This window comes from Haliotis rufescens, unplaced genomic scaffold (assembly GCF_023055435.1).
Source record: "Haliotis rufescens isolate VD_foot unplaced genomic scaffold, xgHalRufe1.0.p SCAF_4, whole genome shotgun sequence".
In the NCBI taxonomy this organism is placed as follows: domain Eukaryota; kingdom Metazoa; phylum Mollusca; class Gastropoda; order Lepetellida; family Haliotidae; genus Haliotis; species Haliotis rufescens.
The window spans coordinates 44,269,310-44,289,120 of NW_025964112.1; the positions used below are offsets into that span (position 1 = coordinate 44,269,310).

A 19,811-nucleotide genomic window follows, 5' to 3' on the forward strand; every position below is an offset into this window, starting at 1 on the left:
ACAAACAAAACAGCTCGTAAAAAAACGAGGGGAAGTGTTGTATTACTCATACACCCAAAGAAAAATCTGAAAATAATTAGTTTTATACAATTTTATGTTTCAAACACACTATCCATTAACTTTAAATTGAAGAAACAGACGTAAAATACCTTTTTCTGGCGTACATGTACTTGTAAAAGAGAATTACCAAAGCATTGCGGTTTATCAGCGAAGGTTGTAAGTTTGATACATCTGAAATATTAAATCAACCTTTTTTTGTGTGTAAAATCGGGGATATTATATATATAAAATGTCGGATATTGCACAAGTTTGGGATTTTATTAGTATACAAACACTGACAGTACAGTGGGATGGCGTCACTGCATGGAGGCTAGGCTAGTCGCTATCGACCCGGGTTCGATTATAAGGAAAATAAAGAAATTGTGCTTAACTATTTGTGCTCATATGTGTAACCCAGAGGGTAAAACAAATTGTATTTTGCATGTGGTACCTTCAGAACCGGGAATGAGAATATGGGACATATTTCAGCTTAAATATTTATCTTAGATAAAAGTAGAAAACAAACATTTTACGAAAACAATGCTATTAATATGTTTTCACAACATTGATTTCCTGAAAAAATTGTACTGATACTAGGAATGTAGGCAAGCGCAAGCAAACCAGTCTAGGACAGAGCGTATCTCCCACACATGATTGTCCGGGAGACAAATGTGTTTAATGTCATAATGTACAGTTGGGAATGACACAGTAGACACAATTTATGGATAACAACTTATAATTACATGTTCAAGTTTATCATTCTAGGTCTCCCATGCTTGGAATAATTCTTTATAAAATCTATTCTTTTAATTTTATTCGGTTTATCATTCAAAATGAATTTAAAGAATATTCTGTTTAATTCATCGATAAAAGTCCTTGGTGTGTTAGTCAAGGATGAAAAGATGTGCAAAAATTTTGACAGAGCAAGAGTTGTAATGACTGTAGTTTTTCCAATTAATGTTAATTTTCTTTTTTAACGATTATCAAGTAATAGACGGACCTCTGCACATCACTAGTGCACCACTGTCCACCTGATCTCAATAATTGGCAGTGGAAAAATAATAACATAAATGGTTGTTATGTATTTTATTCACTGAAAATTACAAATTCAAGGGTATCCACAATCAGAAAATCAATCCTATTGGCTCATTTGTTCCGTGTCATTCTCTATTGCTGTTATACATATAATAATGATCCATAGACAAAAGTGAGACATTCCATTCAAAATAATCACTTAGCTTATATTTCGGTATGGCGTATCACGGAATTTTCACTGCAATACTCAAGGCACCATCGACTGTTTTACGCTCAAATATCCGCCTTATTCTAATTTTTGCATTCTTGCATTAACAAGAGCAATATATCTCCATTCTCTTATTATAAATATCCTGGGCCATTAGTTTCGAACCCGATTCTAATGACATGGCGCTATAAATAGCTGTCCAATCGATTTACATCCATGAGATTGTGACGTCACTTCCGAAACGAAAGTTCGGTGGCGAATGGGTGCAGGGTATTTATCCATTCGTGACCAACTCGTGTTCTTGCAGGTTACGGAAAGGGGCGAGGGGTGACGAATGGGTATTTATCACAACAGAATGGCTATTCGGTTTTTGCTGAAAATCTCATCGAACAATATTTGATCCTCCTTAAAGTTGAATTATTTATGGTTCGAGTGAAATTAAGTCAATGAGTTTTGCGTCATACTCGGCAGTATTGCAACTATATATTGGCGATGTGGAAATAATCAAGTACAGCTCAGGTAAACCAGTGGTTGATGTCATGAGCAACGAGCTAGGTACTTGAGGTACGATGACACAATCAGCTAGCCACGCATTGCAACCATCCGGTGCACAGTTTATTTGATTTTTTGACATTGGGTGCGGGGGATACCGTATTTCTTCTATTAGACCCCTTTTCCAATACACGTCGGCCCTTCATTGACACCGGGTCATACCCTCTGTCCAAACAAAAGAGGCTGGGTCTATTATCTGATTAAATTAACTCCTTTCTCAAACTCACTGCATGTCCCTTCACTAAATTATGACCGTTTTCTGCAAATACACCCTTTGTATGACTATACAATCTGGGATTCGGTAAGGTAGTTTGCATTAAACAGAGTAGACGCCGGGTGAACGGCTTGCGCGAAATTAACTGACGCCAGTGCGTCTAGTAGAAGTAATACGGTACATATTCTGTTCCGGAGTCCTCATGGGGGAGAGGATTTTGATGTGTAAAGGTCAATTGCCTCGAGCACTATTTGATTGCAACACAGACACAGATTAGAGTAGATCTATCCTAACATGTCGTCTAGCATCAGTATCAAAACATACCTCAACTGACGGGCAAAAGAAAGTATACACTTGAAAATTTGAATGACCAAAATATTACAAACGTTATCAAAACGTTCCTAGGCTGATAACAGTCGCCGAAATACTGCAAACTTGAGGCTTGAACTACGATACCCGTGTCAAATACATTACCATCGACTAACCATTTCTTGTTTGTTTCATTTTTTAGACACCTTCCAACATGGGTGTGTACTTTCTTTTGCCCGGCAGTTTATGTAGTAGCTATGGAATCGTTGAAGGGTCATGATCGTATTGTCGCACGTTGAATAATTTTGACACTTAAGCATTTTTTTTTTAAGGGCGACAATGTTTCTTCTAGGATTCCATAAGCAGCAGTAGTTTAACTCTAACGTTATTACTGACTCAAGGCTGTGACCAGTTGTAAGGCGTTGATCATGTTAGACGGCGAGGGGGTTAAGCTTTACGCTACTATCCACATGATTTAGGTTATACAGTGCGTGCCAGCATCATATTGCAGGATGATGAAGTGATGCAGCTCTCAGACGTTAATTTTTTATTGTTTGTTGTTTAACACCGCACTCAGCAATATTCCAGCTTTATGACGGCGGTCTGTAAATAATCGAGTCTGGACCAGACAATCCAGTGATTGATATCATGAGCATCGATCCACGCAATTGGGATATGATTACATGCACTAACCAATTCAGCGAGCCTGACCACCCGATCAGACGTTAATCACAGATTTGTTGTTGACAAACCAAGGGTAAGGACAGGCGAATCTAGGATTCGAACTAGCGGATTCTGGCACGGCAAGCACGCGTTGGCACAAACTACTGGCCACTCGAGTAAGATAACATATATTCAGTGAGTTAAGGGGTCGTTGTGCATACCTTTAAAGAGGAGAGTATAAAATACATTTTTTTTCTAATAATGTTTTTTTTTCAAATTTGGCAAGATTGGGCCTTTAGTTTATACACAATTTGCTGACTATACAGGAATTGTATTGTCCACTGGGTTAAATCATTTAAGAAATTTGTAGTAGTTTTTCAGAGGAATTGACTAAATATGACACGTCGCTTGTCAACAATGACAATGATATTGTGACCTTTAAAAGGAGTTCTCTCACTGGCACGTGTTTAAATGAGCGAGTGAGTTGTGTTTAACGCAGCTTTTAACAGTATTCCAGTTATATCAGGGCGTGTCAGCTTAATGTGGGAGGAAGGCCCGAAGTAATGCAGGTCTCAGACGTTTATCACTTCGGTGAAACTCACGAGCACGGATATGGTGCTGACAAACCTAGAAACATAATCAGGTCGAACCTGGATTCGAACCCACAATCATAGGTTTCTGGCTTGCCCAAGGGACGCAACTCTGTACAGCGAATCGCGGCGCCTAAGACCACTGGGCCACCCGTGCCCGTGTTTAAATGAAAAATATGTGAGTGGCGGGTGCTGCCGCCAGAGCAGGGGATGCTCTTTTCTCTAACGCTTGGTGTCATCACTGATTCTTCTTCACTACTTTGACATTTACGCACTATGTAATCCGTTGAGGCAGATTTTCGAGACTGATTGTTCTCCGGCATTGATGTTTTCAATTTCATCGGAACATTTCACCGCCCATGACGTAAAGCGGGGTTATGCTCGGCAGTTCAATTACCGTATTCGACGTAATAAGCGCTCAGGGCGCTCTCAAAATTAGAAATAGGGGGCTCCTATAAGAATATTATTTTGGTGAAAAAAAACAGTTGAAAGAACAATTTCGTGGTTTATGCTGACAGCCTGAAATGTTTATGTACGACAGATATATGTTTCTAGAATTTTATGTCCATAATTAACGATGCATACAACACACGAGTGCGTATTGTCCGCGAATAAATAAGGCTTGTGAACATTGATCAATCGGAAGGGGTGCTAATTGGGATTGTTCACTAGCCAATATATTAGCAAATACCGCCGTCGGCGCTTATTAGAGCGGGGCGCTTATTACGTCGAATACGGTATTTGTTCAAGTTGTGCAAATACCACCTTGCCTGTCTGCTTACCACCAGTTTCGTCTATCCAAACAGCTCCATACATGACACATTACATTAGACCTAAATCAGGCAACTTGAAATGCAGTATAGCATGTTTTAAAGGACGCCATCGAACGATACCCAGAGACTGGAAGACCTACAGTAACACGTGACCTAAATACAGAAATTCTGCACACGTTACAGTGTTATAACAACCAATTAAAACTTATACGTAGAAGAAAACGTGCCTGAAAAATACTGGGAAAATGTAAGATTTTGTTTTGAATAAAACATTGAGCGCTCGATGATACCATTACGGTTACTGGCGTATGCGTTTGAATGTCAGAGAACCACACAACAACAGGTACACGTACTCCAGTCCAGCTGGCCACGCCCTTGAATATATATACCTGATATCATCGCCAGTACTTTGTACTTGAAGACCTTTCGTTGTTTCATGTTCATTGATATAGAAGTTGTTGCCTTAACGAATGTGGTCTTACGCAGTTTTTAGAAATTCCAGCAATATCAAAGGACACCTGAAAAGGGCTTCACACACTGTACCCATGTTGGGAATCGAACCCGGGTCTTCGGCCTCACGAGGAACGCTTTAACCACTAGGCTACCACCGCTCCTGTTGCCTTAAAGGTGGAATGCGTATATTATAAATAATAACACAAGATAATGTTTACATGCATTCACTGAGGCCAGGAAAAGAAAGTTTGGTAAATAACGAACAGACCATGGGGCTTTTGGACTACTGGTATTAATATACCGCTGGGCAATATGCCTAGTATATCCAAGCTACCCGTTGTCGTCTTCATTATTCGTTTTGTAGGTATATTAATATTCCATTGGATGCCATTTGCAGATAATCAACAGGGTTTGTGCTTTTCAAACACACTTTGTGACTTCTCAGTGAAAATGTTCAAGTTTGACATGTATAAAAATAGAGCCATTGGCACTGTAGCTCGACTGACGCAAAGATACGGGTACAAAACACACGATGAGACGAAAAGAACAGGCTGATAAGGGCCCTTTCTTGGCCCACGAGACCTGCATATTTTACATTGAGCAAGACTAGAAATTGTTACTAGATGTGTTCATCAATCTCATTAAAATAGATCTTAGTCCTCGCTATCGCTAAACAAAGATCTGAGGCCATCTTATTACGGGTCACGTCAGAACGACCTTTCATCCAACCAATCAGAACGTCGCTTACCAGATCATGAAAGTGACAGACAGAATGTGTTTTCTAATCGTGCAACCTCGAAATATTTACAGAGGGTATTCCGAACGACAGTTACAGGTTTTATGATTATATCCATACAATCTAGGCCATCTGTAAGCCATTCCAGAATGTTCTTTGTATCAGTTTTAATTTTTTTAATAGAGAATACGTCAAAATATGTTTCGAAGCGTAGTCCCCAGTTTGAAACTAGTGTCGTAAAGCTCGAGAAAACTGCCTTCTGATTGGCAAATGTCGATTTCTTGTCAGTCATTGATCGGTCAAAGTTCGCGAAAGGTCGTTCTGTTTAGCAGTAGGGAAAACTAAGATCTGATTTTAATGAGATTGATATGTTCATATGAATTAGAACTAGACTATTTTCATTTCAATTGCATGTTTGTGACTTATGACATGACTGAATGCATTTGTAAGGATAAAATGAATGTGCCGGGGAGGCTGAATTTGGAGGTTTTAATGAAGCATGAATAATCTTTGGTTGATTTCTTCATAGATGCAAATAAATACATTAAAAACATATGTTAAAACATTCATCGCTTACACTGTCTCCCTAACTTCGAAAATCTGCCCTTTTCACTCACTTTAGCCACATAAGAAGTCCAAACTTTGCAAGTGTAAGAAATGAGTGAGTGAGTATGGTTTTACGCCGCTTTTAGCCATATTCCAGCAATATCACGGCGGGGGCCACCAGGAATGGGCTTCACACATTGTACCTATGTCGGGAATCGAACCCGAGTATTCGGCGTAACGAGCGAACGCTTTAACCACTAGGCTATCCCACTGCGCTGTAAGAAAGAAAAAAAAGCTGGATGTCAGCAATTTGAACATGTCTAATTTTTTATACCATTATGTCATGCTTTTTCGCAAGTTATATAGGCACCACAATTACAATCTGAAAAAGATTGCTTCCCCTTAGATCCAACCCCACCCCTACCCCCAAATTTGTCTAAGAGAAGAAATTGAAAAAGTAAAAATTATGTTCGAAAACGAACGACTCGCCACAACATAAATTCATTAATTCACCAAGCCATTCTGGTCAGGTGAGTTTGAATCTCTTGCAGTCTCATTTTGGGTTTCTATGTCCTCGGGAATGTATCACAGTTGATTTAACGAGTTCCTTTGATATATCACCCACAGTTCAAAGGGTTCGTGGATCACGTAACGAGTCGGGTAAACTGGAATGACTGTAATCCATGTTAATTGCCTGAATACAACAGTACATATCGATGAAAGAGCAATATATTATGTATTTGCTTCTTTTGCGACGACTTTATCACCATCGTTTATCGGAAAATCCCTAAAACCACACGAAGAGATTAAAGTTGTGTCCCTTGACACGAATTTACTTCCTGTAGTTGTCTCCCATTGTTGCACAACACGCTCCATGACAGCGCGTGACACCTTCGTCATCCTCCATGTATAGTACTTCCGCCAATGGATAACGCTGTGAGGAGCTTGGTCAGGACACTGACGTGTTTTGGTGGGTGTCCAAATCTAACCAAAAGACTCCTGATTTGTCCCTGCCCCTCGTGCGGGTCTGTGGGGCTTGGGGCTGACGGCGGGGGTGGAAGGAAAACTGAGGGCGGAGCTTGAACGCCGCGTCTGTGAAAATAAGATAATAAAAATTAAATATGATACTCATTAATCACAAATAATGCATTTAACAAACAGACAATTGTACTCGAGATTTGTTGTTGTTTACTTGTTCGTGGGAACATTGGGGTCTAGGAGGCTGCTATCGCTAAACAAAGATCTGAGGCCATCCCATTACGGGTCACGTCAGAACGACCTTTCATCCAACCAATCAGAGCGTCGCTTACCAGATCGTGAAAGTGACAGTCGGAATGTGTTTTCTGATCATGCAACCAAGAAATATTTAAAACGGGGTATTCCGAATGACAGTTTCGGGTTTTATGAGTATATCCATACAATCTAGGCCATCTATAAGCCATTCCAGAATGTCCTTCTTATCAGTTTTAACATTTTTAATCGAGAATACGTCAAAATATGTTTCGAAAGTAGTCGCCAGTTTGAAACTAGTGTCGTATAGCTCGAGAAAGCTGCCTTCTGATTGGCTAATGTCGATTTCTTGTCAGTCATTTCATTGGTCGGTCAAAATTAACGAAAGGTCGTTCTGACGTGACCCGTAATGGGATGTCCTCAGATCTTCGTTTAGCGGTAGCGAAAACTAAGATCTGGTTTTAATAAGATTGATTATGGAAAGTTGTGTCGCTTTTGTTTACAAGGTCAAGGCCGCGTGCTATCCCCATAGGTATTATCGATGCATATCAACGACCATACTCTAGGAATTAAAATACCCTCGGAACCATTGTATGTGCTCATTAGAGAAACTGACACCAGTACCCACGTCTTTCTTCTTATCAGCAATTGTATATAAAAAAACTGTTATATATATTTTCATGGGCGGTGGGGTAGCCTTGTGGTTATACGTTCGCTGGAATGCCGAAGACCCGGGTTCGATTCCCACATGGGCTTCACACACCATTTCTGGTGTCGTCCGCCATGATATGCTGGAATATTGCTGAAAGTGTAAACCTATACTCACTCACTTATTTACATAACACTATGTTCAGTTTGGTCTTTCTTAGAACAGGTAACTTCACACGCCTCAACAAGAACACGTACATCCGTCGTATGTGTCTAATTTATAATGCATCACTTCAACTTTAAAACACCGAGATCAACACAGCGAATACTAGAGACTATTCCGTGCTCAAACTGATCATATTATTCCAACACGCAATGCTGCTTCAAACAATTTAAAGTGTGCTCCAAATGGCTTTAAACCTATTAACCCAATGATCTTTCTCTATTATCACAAGTTAATAGTTTAAACACGTTGTTACCGTAATAGAAATATATACAACTCAAATTTTGATAGGGATATCAGGGCCCGTAGGCACAAAACGATCTTAGTGCTAAGAGTATTGTAAGCCTATGTTAAAGTATGGGAGTTAAGATCATCTTAGCGCTAAGATCGCTTTGTGCACGTGGGCCCAGATATGCCATTATAGTAAAATATTCACTTGACAATCATAATCAATTTTGTGCATTATAGAAAGATAAAAAGTCCCTATCAAAAGCGGAGTAGTATATGCACGTTTTTTCGCAGTCTATGTGTTCTTGTGATCACTTCGTATTCATATTTACCAAATAATTCAATAAGAATACACGTATAGTGATGGCGACACTGATTGAAATCTACACCTCGCTGGTTTCATTTGATACAGTTGAGATTGGTAGGGTTCAGCCATTACAAAACACAGGTAGTTCATTCAGGTGGCACTAATCAAATGACGGACGTTGACATATTCCCCGTGTAGAGTGAGTTACGTTGATTGCATGTATTTTGCAACGCTGTGGACAACATGTTATGTAGATTTTTAAAAATAACTATAATTTGTTTGTTTATCCAAAGCATCTTCACGGTTTTGCTTAACTATGTATTCATGCAAATAAAATATGACAGCTTTACCAAAGCTTATTGAAATAATCTCCATTAAAATGATAGATGATGTGCATATTGTTATATTATAAACCTCAGTGAGCTACTTCTGAATACACAGAATATTGGTGGATATCTATTATTTCTAAAGTTGAAAATGATTCGGTTTTTTTAAATCGCAAAATATTCAGAGACACTCTTCTGTCACCTACACCTTGTGGGAGCCAGACATGCCGCAAGCTGTATTTAAATAACAGTATTCTTACAGAAGGAACCAAGTTTACGTCCCCTGCCTCGGCTAGTGTTTTCAGCAAATCATAACAATTTCTGGAGTATCTTGTTAATGGTTGTCTGATGTCCACTCTACTGTGGGCATTTATGAAGGTGTCCTCCCCATTGGCCTACGTCCCATTTGGCCTACGCTTTTAGAGGATTTAATTACAGTAAGTAATCGGTTGGTTGATCACTCACTAATTACCCGTCTCCCCAAGAGTGATAAAAATGAACCAGTCCAACAACAGAGAAATACAAGCTAAGAGAATCTTTTTAATGTAATTTAATAAGGATTGCTACTGCATCTGCTAATGCCAAGGAAGATATTTCTCCTTGCTGGTGTCTGTCTCGGAGTCTGGGCAGCTGACCATCGAGGTACACATATTTTCTCTTCAGCTTGGCACCATGGGCCAGCTGGGCTAGATATCTGGTGTGGCTAGCTTCAAGTGATTTCAAGACATCCAGGAGGGTGAGCATTGTTGGATGGGCAGAGTTCATCTTGGCATTCAAGTGGCTGTGTCAACCTTCCAGATGATTATTAGTTCTTGGACCAACATTGTCATGGTGACTCCGTATTGCAACACCAAATCTAGCATCATCCCAAACACAGTTTGACACGACATAATCATTGAACAGCTGACATGCAGGACTCTCAACCTTAGCCTGTTCTAAAGCTTCAGTAGCTTCGAACCATACGTCCTGAACATTCAAAGTCTACTTATATTGTCTCCGGGTCGACCACCTCTCTGTGACTGAACATACTGAAGAAGCCTGTGTGAAATAACAAGAGCTAATTAAGCTCAAACCAAACCATTTTTGTCAATAGGGGTGAAGGTTGTTTAAAATAATCCGTGGTAGGCCAAATGGAAAAGGTCATTTCTGTTCCTTTAGGTCATATGGGACGTAGGCCAAATGGGACGTAGGCCAATAGGGGATGCACCTTTATGAACAGTAGGAAGCGACCACATTCTGCTTGTACGACTTCACTTTCAGTTTTTTAACCTGTGTGCAATAGAAATTCGCACGTTGGGTAGATTTTAAAAAATAATTATGATTTGTTTATTTATCCAAAGCATCTGCTTGGTTTTTGCATAACAATGTATTCATGCAAATAAAATATGACAGCTTATGAAATAATCTCCATTAAAATTTATGTGCATATTGTTATATTATAAACGTCAGTGAGCTACTTCTGAATACACAGAATATTGGTGGATATCTATCATTTCTAAAGTTGAAAATGATTCGTTTTGACAAAATAATGACAAGGTTTAAAAGATTCTTGTCTTTTTTGTTTAGATTGAATGTTATATACATTAAATTCTGTGATCAATATTGATTTTGTATAATACAACAAGCGAGGAAATATATATAGTTAGAAATTACAAGAGGGAAAGGTGGTCCACTGGTCTGAAGCACCATAATGAACTGTGACAATCGGTGTCGGGTAGGAGTGCCAGAAACCTATGGTCGTGGGTTCGAGTCCAAGACTCGACAAGACCATGTTTCCTGCTGTTTCAGCACCATTGCCCTGCTCGTGGACGTCTGAGATCTGCGGCAAGCTGACAGGCTGTGATATGTTCAAATAAATAAAAGCGACAAAACCCTTTCCACATTCCTAAGAAATCTCCGACAAAAGCAGAGTCGATTGTACGATTGTGATTATAACATGTTTATGTTTATGACTCACTATCAAATAGTGAGGACACCTGATGTTCGCGGAAAGGTGAGCCTATTATAGCTACTGTACATTAAACCAAACTCACTCAGTGTTGGGAGGGACGAGCTCTGTGCCTTGACAATGTAATCGAAGTGAGGATTGTGAGAATATGTGGGAAATACCCACCTGTGCATAAAATGTACTTGTCCGACATTGCCGAGGTCAGATTCTATTGAGGGAGTCATCATTATTTGAAAACTGGTAAATATTTTTAAAGCTTGTACAATTTATCGCCATCCTTAAAAGAGGCTGTACATAATGTTGATACCTCATATAAGAAATAAACGACGTGTTGGAGTTTTTTTTATCGTACAATAAAACCCTGCAGGTAGAAAAAAACACTCAGGGCTGCGCACCTCATGGTTTATTCTGCCTGAGTTGTTTTATTGAACGAGAAACAACTTCCACTCGTCGTTTATTTCTTAAATATGGCCAAAAGGCCAATCATATACACAATGACATTGTTCAAGTTACAGGCCAACCTTGAACATGAATTTCATAACGGATTTTATTGGCTTCTTGGCCCTCATGAGAAATATGCGGCACAATAACACGGAAATGTTAATAACATGTTCGCATTTTCGGTTTGGGGTATAGAGAGAGAGAGAGAGAGAGATTCTTTATTTCCTCCAGATGCGATTCCGAAGATTACAATGAATATATATTCAATTACACGCAGTTAACACAATAAAAAAAGGCACAACATATTTACAATTACACACAGTTTATCAAATTCAGATACCTAAATGATGACAGATTTTCACTAGAAGATATATATCAGAAGATGCTTAGTTTGTACAGATACGAGGAGAACTGAAGTATAATAGTTTCCCAGGTGTGTTGATCCAGATTGTGAGTAAATTTTGTTTCAGCCCCAAATAAGACTGATAACATATCTGTTTCATCTTGCATTTCAAAATCAACATATTTTTGAACGTCAAGTACGTCAATGAGAGAAGAGAAAAACGCATTTCTTTCTGATATCAGCGCTTCACAATGTAAAATAACGTGGCTGTCATAGTCAAAAGCATGCCTATTACAGAGCATGCACTCTTTCGAAAGTTTACTACGTGATGAGACTTTCACACAGAGTTGTAAAGCAGGTCGATATTCCGGGTACAGAAAAGCTAATTGCCAAAGTACATGGTATGGTAATTTCGTATGAATTCTCTTATAACGGGACATGCTTGCGTTATTTGATACATTTGTGAGCCATGATTGTTCTTCGTATTTGCATATAGTTTCGTTAACACGATTTCTCCATTTCAATTTTGGAGGGAAAGTACCGTACTGAGTATATGCACGAAGGTAGGGACTCAGATTGTATTTATCAAGTGTTGATTTAAGATCTCCACAGATTGTCTTTGAATTGACAGGGCTTGCAATGGACGCGCAAAAAATATCTTTTGCAAAGTTATTACAGTTCAGATTGCATAAACGACCAAGAAATAAAAGTTTGCATTTATCAATATATGCAGTAATTGTCCAAAGTCCAAGGTTCGAAATAGTAGATTCTGAGGGAGATCTTTTATCAAGACCCTGTACAATGCGTGCAAAATATCTTTGCGTTCCTTCCAACAGAGCGGCATGTTGACCCTTGATGTCATAGAGTAATTCACATCCATAGAGGCTGGTTGTGAGTATCATTCTGAGCCATATTTTCACACTTGAAATTGGATGAAGATCATAACTATTTAATCCTAAAGATCTTAGGGAGTTAATATTTTGTCTTGCTTTCTGACAGTACTTTTCAATTCTTGTTTTACAGGACAGATTGTATGTTAGAAGTATTCCACCATACACCGTAGAGTCAGTTGTAGTGATGTGTATATTACCAAGTTTACAATGACAGTTATATCCCTTGCGTTTTGCTTTGGTGAACACAATTATTGCACTTTTTGATGGATTATATGTTAGGCGCCACCTTGAGGCATATGTATGTACAATATCAAGGGATGTTTGTAAGCCTCTCGGTGATGCGCTAATAAGTGTAGTATCGTCGGCAAGCAAGACTGCAGGAATATCCATACCATATGCACGGATGCCACATTGTGCTTGTCTAAGGGCTGTAATGATGTCATTTATAAAAACAAGAAAAAACCAAGCAGAGATTACTCTGCCTTGGCCAACACCTTGCTGAACCATATATGTGTCTGATTGTTCACCTTGGAAGGAAATATAAGCATAACTATTTGTATAACAATGATGTAGTAATTTCCATGTATTACCTCTAATGCCCAGTTTATGTAGTTTGTAAAATAATCCATCGTGCCATATCCTATCGAATGCTTTTTCATTATCTAAGAAAGCTGCATAGACTGCAGAGTCCCTTTGTATGTAATACTGAATGCCTTCGATCAAAGTAAATACTGACATAATAGCTCCATGTTCTTTTCTAAAACCAAACTGTAGCATATCAGGAAAGTCTGGGTTAAGTCTACATAGTTTGTCTTCTATACGTTTGAGCAGTATTTTTTCAAAGAGTTTACAGAGACATGATGTGAGAGTAATACCTCTATAATTTCGAGGGTCAGATTTTTCATTCTTCCCCTTATATATTGGTATGACCATACCAAGTCTATAATCATAAGGTACATATTGTAGTTGCATCATATGATTAAAAAGTATACGTAAGGAATAAATAAGATGTTCTCCTGCATAGATAATATGTTCATTTGTAATCTTATCCGGACCTGGGGATTTATTCCTGCTGAGGGATTTGACGGCCTCTCTTATCTCTTGACATGTAAATTCTTTTTCCAATTCCTCATCAGGCCTCTCTCGTACTTGTTTAAATATCTGTACCTTACTAGTTATATCTTCTTTAAATACATCATCAAATCCTTCGGAATGGTAGGGTTTGGCTAAATCTGAAAAATATTTACCCCATAATCTGCAAATAGCTGAGGGTGTAGAACCACATTCATCCTTATAGTTAAGTATAGGTATCTCGGCCACCCTCCCTCGTTGTTTTCTAACAGTTTTATAAAAAGAATTTATATCAAGTTCAGCTGACCTCTCAATTTCTCTTAGGGTATTCTTTTTGTTGGACCTTTTCGATTTTCGATAGAGGCGCCTGAAGTGTCTCTTTTCAGTTTTATAAGAGATGCGCGAATCTGAGTTTTCGTCCCTGGGTTTACCGTTATTTAGCCATGCACGTCGAGCAACCCTCATACGGTAATGTGCATCATTTAGTCCGTCAGGTTTCCAGAATGGTTTAAGATAAGGTTTATATTCACATTTAGGGATACATTTGGAACTTGCAAGTAAAAGGCATTTACTTATATGGTCGCTATATGTGTCAACATTTTCAGGCTGACAAGACAGATTACAGTCGTGAAAGGAGTTAAGATATGTACCAAATTCACACTGGTACATGAGTATATCATCTTGACTTGCTTTGTTCCATTTTGGAACAGGGGGGTTAATATTGAGATTATTTCGACCAAAGGCTCTCAATGACATAGATAATAAACATGGGAGATGATCTGACACCGTATAAGGGCATGTATCTATAACATGGAGATCGGTAACATGGTCTTTTATCCACGAGGGTACCAGGATATAGTCAATCATACTCTTTAAGGTGTTATCCTTGGATCTACATGTATAACGTGGGGAATGGGTTGCGAACTCACTAATGGTGTGTAGGAGGTGTCTATCAGATATAGCAGTGCTAACTAGCTTATCCCGGGCAGAGAGATTGTGCTTACAAATATCTGCATTAAGATCACCAAGGATAAAAGTAACACCCTGTTCACAGAGATCATCATACATATCTATGAGTTCGTTAAGGGCGTCACAATACACAGAATGTAGTACATTAGTTGAAGGTAGGCGACATGCTATTACATAAATATCACAGAAGTGTCGCCGAGTTAGTTTGATAGCTATTGCGTGGTCTGTGCTTACAGTGATAGTGTGAGCTTTCCACTCGCTGTTGCTATTAACTAAGATTGCTAATCCATCTGATCCCCGAAAACAGCATGTTTCCGGAGAAACAGCATTATAGGATATCAAATTTAGATCCTGAAACATATTTAATTTAGACATTCTATTTGCAGGCAGCCAATGCTCCTGTAGGGCCACAACATCAACATGTCGAGACATTGTCTGACGAATATAGTCCGTACCGTGGAGAACTCCACGTACATTCCATGTTAATAATGATAGCGTCATTAGGAGTACACCCACCTTGATCACAGTGTCCTTTCTAAACTGGATGTGACACATGAATGTTTTATTACCTGTGGGTATGAGAGTCGGCGTTACGAGATGGCATCCGGGTCTTGGGCACATATTCTCTCGTTTTAATACCTGGAGGCCAAAAATCTGGATTAGTACAAACGAAGTGTTCATAGTCGTCATAGTCGATGTTCACTTGCACAGTGTAGGTGTGTTGGTAGTTGTAGGGTTGATTCTTCTTCATTAGTCGGACAAAGGTGACACGCACACGCATATCCTGGGCGTACTCGTATATCAGATCTTTGACAGTGTCAAATGGTTCATCAGCTTTGATGTTGTACAGAACTAGTCGTTTTGTCCGGATTCTCGGTACACCTTCTAGGGCGTGATACGTCTTTGCCAGTGATCTGATGGGGTACGATTTCGGTTTCTCGTGGGTGAGGTGGTTATCAGTGGGGGATCGGTGGGTTTTGCTCGATCTCACCTGTTGCCACGGCTCTGTTTCACGATGTTCATCCTGGTAGGTGAAGTCATAGTCGTAGTTCCGTTCAGTTAGATCAAGGTAATCGTGTCCTGTTTTATCCTTGCCCGTAGCGATGTTATCTTGGGTAGGTGTTGTCTCACGTTCACGACGCTGGGTGTCTGAGTGAACACATGGCTTTGGTCTGTCTTGCACTGATCTGTCTTCATCCGTGGTAATATCAGGTGTATTTGACATCGATGCTGTTGGAGATGTAGTTGTGGTAAATGGGCCATCTGTTTTATGTGATTCGACGGCATGAGCTACTGTCACGTTAAGTTTATTTTCACCATTAGATTTATGCTTGTTAGATATAGTGGTAATCTTGTTTTCGATGATTTTGAGTTTGGAGTCAACTGAGTAGTTCAACCGGAGCATTTCATTTTCCAGTTCAATAATATGATCACGATATGATTTGTTTTGTTGATTGCACAACTTTAGCTCTGCCCTCAACTCCATGCGCCTGTCTTCAGAGTCGCTCAGTTTGTTATTTAGTTCATTGACAAGTTTGTCCTTTTCACAGATAGCCTCCCTGAGTAAGTTCATTTCGCGGGTGAATTTGTTTTCCAGTTGTGCTAATTTGTTTTCAGCCATATCATTTCCACGAGCAATGCACTGTTTTATCTGTATAACATGGCTGAGAATTGTAGATATTGAGTCACTCTCCTCGAGTGGTATGACGTCAGCTGTAGTGTGCTCAGTTGTATCGTCATCCTCTTCATTAGGCGTACACATAGACTGGTTTCCCATGGATTTAATGCTTGCTCGACTGAGTACCTTTGTTTGCAATACATGATCCGGTATGCCACCTTCCACATAGTGAAATATGTAGTATATATCCTGTGAGTATTTGTTGAGTACAGCCTGCTTATCATTGTTCTTGGCTCTACGGGAAACCAATTTCCCAGGTGGAAAATCATCGCATGTATCCCTTGCATGGTCGTAAATACTTTCACGTATGTGATTTAGCTCACGTGGGTCACTCTTGTATATCTCAATCAAAGATTGTTGGAAAGACTCTTTGTCTTTGTGTCCCAGCTTACGCTTGACTTCGTCATAGATTGCATTGTCCTGACTGTCGCTTGGCTGGGTGTTGTAGAATGTTTCCTCAACATCGGTCATTGTTAACCAATCAAGGTAGAAGCCTCCAAGCTCGGCTGGTACGTGAGCTCTAATCAGCCTCAAACACACAGCACATTGTAATGATATAGAAAGTTTGATGTTATTTCCAATTAAGTAGGAACTGTTATGAGAAAAGTGATTCCATAGATCAAATCAGTACCTTGAGATATCCATACTGGGCATGTTTTTGCATTGTGGACATTCGTGTAGTCTGTAGAATATCATTTGTTTTGAAGAGCGTTGAAACTGCGACCATTACAGTTCACGCATGCGCAATGGGACGTAGGCCAATAGGGGATGCACCTTTATGAACAGTAGGAAGCGACCACATTCTGCTTGTACGACTTCACTTTCAGTTTTTTAACCTGTGTGCAATAGAAATTCGCACGTTGGGTAGATTTTAAAAAATAATTATGATTTGTTTATTTATCCAAAGCATCTGCTTGGTTTTTGCATAACAATGTATTCATGCAAATAAAATATGACAGCTTATGAAATAATCTCCATTAAAATTTATGTGCATATTGTTATATTATAAACGTCAGTGAGCTACTTCTGAATACACAGAATATTGGTGGATATCTATCATTTCTAAAGTTGAAAATGATTCGTTTTGACAAAATAATGACAAGGTTTAAAAGATTCTTGTCTTTTTTGTTTAGATTGAATGTTATATACATTAAATTCTGTGATCAATATTGATTTTGTATAATACAACAAGCGAGGAAATATATATAGTTAGAAATTACAAGAGGGAAAGGTGGTCCACTGGTCTGAAGCACCATAATGAACTGTGACAATCGGTGTCGGGTAGGAGTGCCAGAAACCTATGGTCGTGGGTTCGAGTCCAAGACTCGACAAGACCATGTTTCCTGCTGTTTCAGCACCATTGCCCTGCTCGTGGACGTCTGAGATCTGCGGCAAGCTGACAGGCTGTGATATGTTCAAATAAATAAAAGCGACAAAACCCTTTCCACATTCCTAAGAAATCTCCGACAAAAGCAGAGTCGATTGTACGATTGTGATTATAACATGTTTATGTTTATGACTCACTATCAAATAGTGAGGACACCTGATGTTCGCGGAAAGGTGAGCCTATTATAGCTACTGTACATTAAACCAAACTCACTCAGTGTTGGGAGGGACGAGCTCTGTGCCTTGACAATGTAATCGAAGTGAGGATTGTGAGAATATGTGGGAAATACCCACCTGTGCATAAAATGTACTTGTCCGACATTGCCGAGGTCAGATTCTATTGAGGGAGTCATCATTATTTGAAAACTGGTAAATATTTTTAAAGCTTGTACAATTTATCGCCATCCTTAAAAGAGGCTGTACATAATGTTGATACCTCATATAAGAAATAAACGACGTGTTGGAGTTTTTTTTATCGTACAATAAAACCCTGCAGGTAGAAAAAAACACTCAGGGCTGCGCACCTCATGGTTTATTCTGCCTGAGTTGTTTTATTGAACGAGAAACAACTTCCACTCGTCGTTTATATCTTAAATATGGCCAAAAGGCCAATCATATACACAATGACATTGTTCAAGTTACAGGCCAACCTTGAACATGAATTTCATAACGGATTTTATTGGCTTCTTGGCCCTCATGAGAAATATGCGGCACAATAACACGGAAATGTTAATAACATGTTCGCATTTTCGGTTTGGGGTATATGATACAGCTTTTCTCGAGATTGTCGATTTCGAAAGTACTGTTGCAAGTAACCATTTCTTTAACTTGCATATTCTGGACATATTAACAGTACGTGATATTCGAGGGCGGTTACAGTATTGACAGGATGTATTTCAATTTCCGTGTTCTTTGAAAATCTAGCTGCACTAATGGGTATGAACATTACATCCTTATTTCGTTAAGACTCAGCGGAGGTGCACTGCCTTTATTGATACAAGATATGTCCAGATGCAAAAGAACTTTTGAATTCAGAATAATAATGTCCACAATTTGAGGCTTGTACACTCATGAACCATTCTTGTTGATATTTATCTTTACCACATCGTTTCCAAATATTCAGAAACTCCCTTCTGTCACTTACACCTTGTGCGAGCCAGACATGCCGCAAGCCGTATTAGTATTCTTCCAGAAGGAACCAAGTTTACGTCCCCTGCCTCGGCTAGTGTTTTCAGCAAGTCATAACACTGGTTGTCAGAAGTCTGGAGTATCTTGTTAATGGTTGTCTGATAGGGCTTATCCAATATGAAATAACTCCACTGTGGACATTTGATAACAGCGACCACAATCTGCTAATACAACGTCACTTGTTGCTTTTTAACCTGTGTGAAATAGAAATTTGCAGAATTTTGTGTGAACTTTTTCAATTGCCAAATTGTATTTGTACGCCACACTTCTGATCCAAATAACATGACCGTCCCATCAACATCAAACAGTTTGAATAAAGATGCAATTGGCATTTATGTAATGACATGTAAAGCTCTTTCACCTTGTATGCCAAGTGTCTCACAAGCTGTTGTGAATTATTTCTACACGAAAATACAATGTCTAAATATTTGTAATACGATATAACCTCAACACGCTTCCATTGAGAAAGCATTTCTCACATCTTGATATTCCACCAGCTTATTTTGGTCTTACCCGTATTAAGTTTTAATCCCCATTTTAGACAAAACTCATTTAGTGTTACCAATTTTGCGCCTGAGAAGATTCATGGAGTCCGCAAAAATGGCTACATCATCAGTGAGTGAGTGAGTGAGTGAGTATGGTTTTACGCCGCTTTTAGCAATATTCCAGCAATATCACGGCGGGGGACACCAGAAATGGTCTTCACACATTGTACCCATGTCTGGAATCGAACCCGGGCTTCGGCGTGACGAGCGAACGCTTTAACCACTATGCTACCCGACTGCCCCCTACATCATCAGGACATAGTAAGATT

The 19,811-nt window shown here is 39.2% G+C and overlaps 1 protein-coding gene across 3 annotated transcripts in view; it reads right to left on the reverse strand.

The window, feature by feature from the left end:
• Window positions 1–6,042: 6,042 nt before the first annotated feature.
• Window positions 6,043–19,811, reverse strand: part of LOC125371552 — a 65,025-nt gene continuing 51,256 nt past the window's right edge. For all 3 annotated transcript variants that reach the window (XM_046501572.2, XM_046501573.2, XM_046501574.2), the window contains exon 2: window positions 6,043–7,210. In XM_046501572.2, coding sequence (XP_046357528.1) covers window positions 7,103–7,210 — 108 coding nt within the window. In that variant the 3' untranslated portion in view covers window positions 6,043–7,102. The remainder of the gene's footprint in view (window positions 7,211–19,811) is intronic.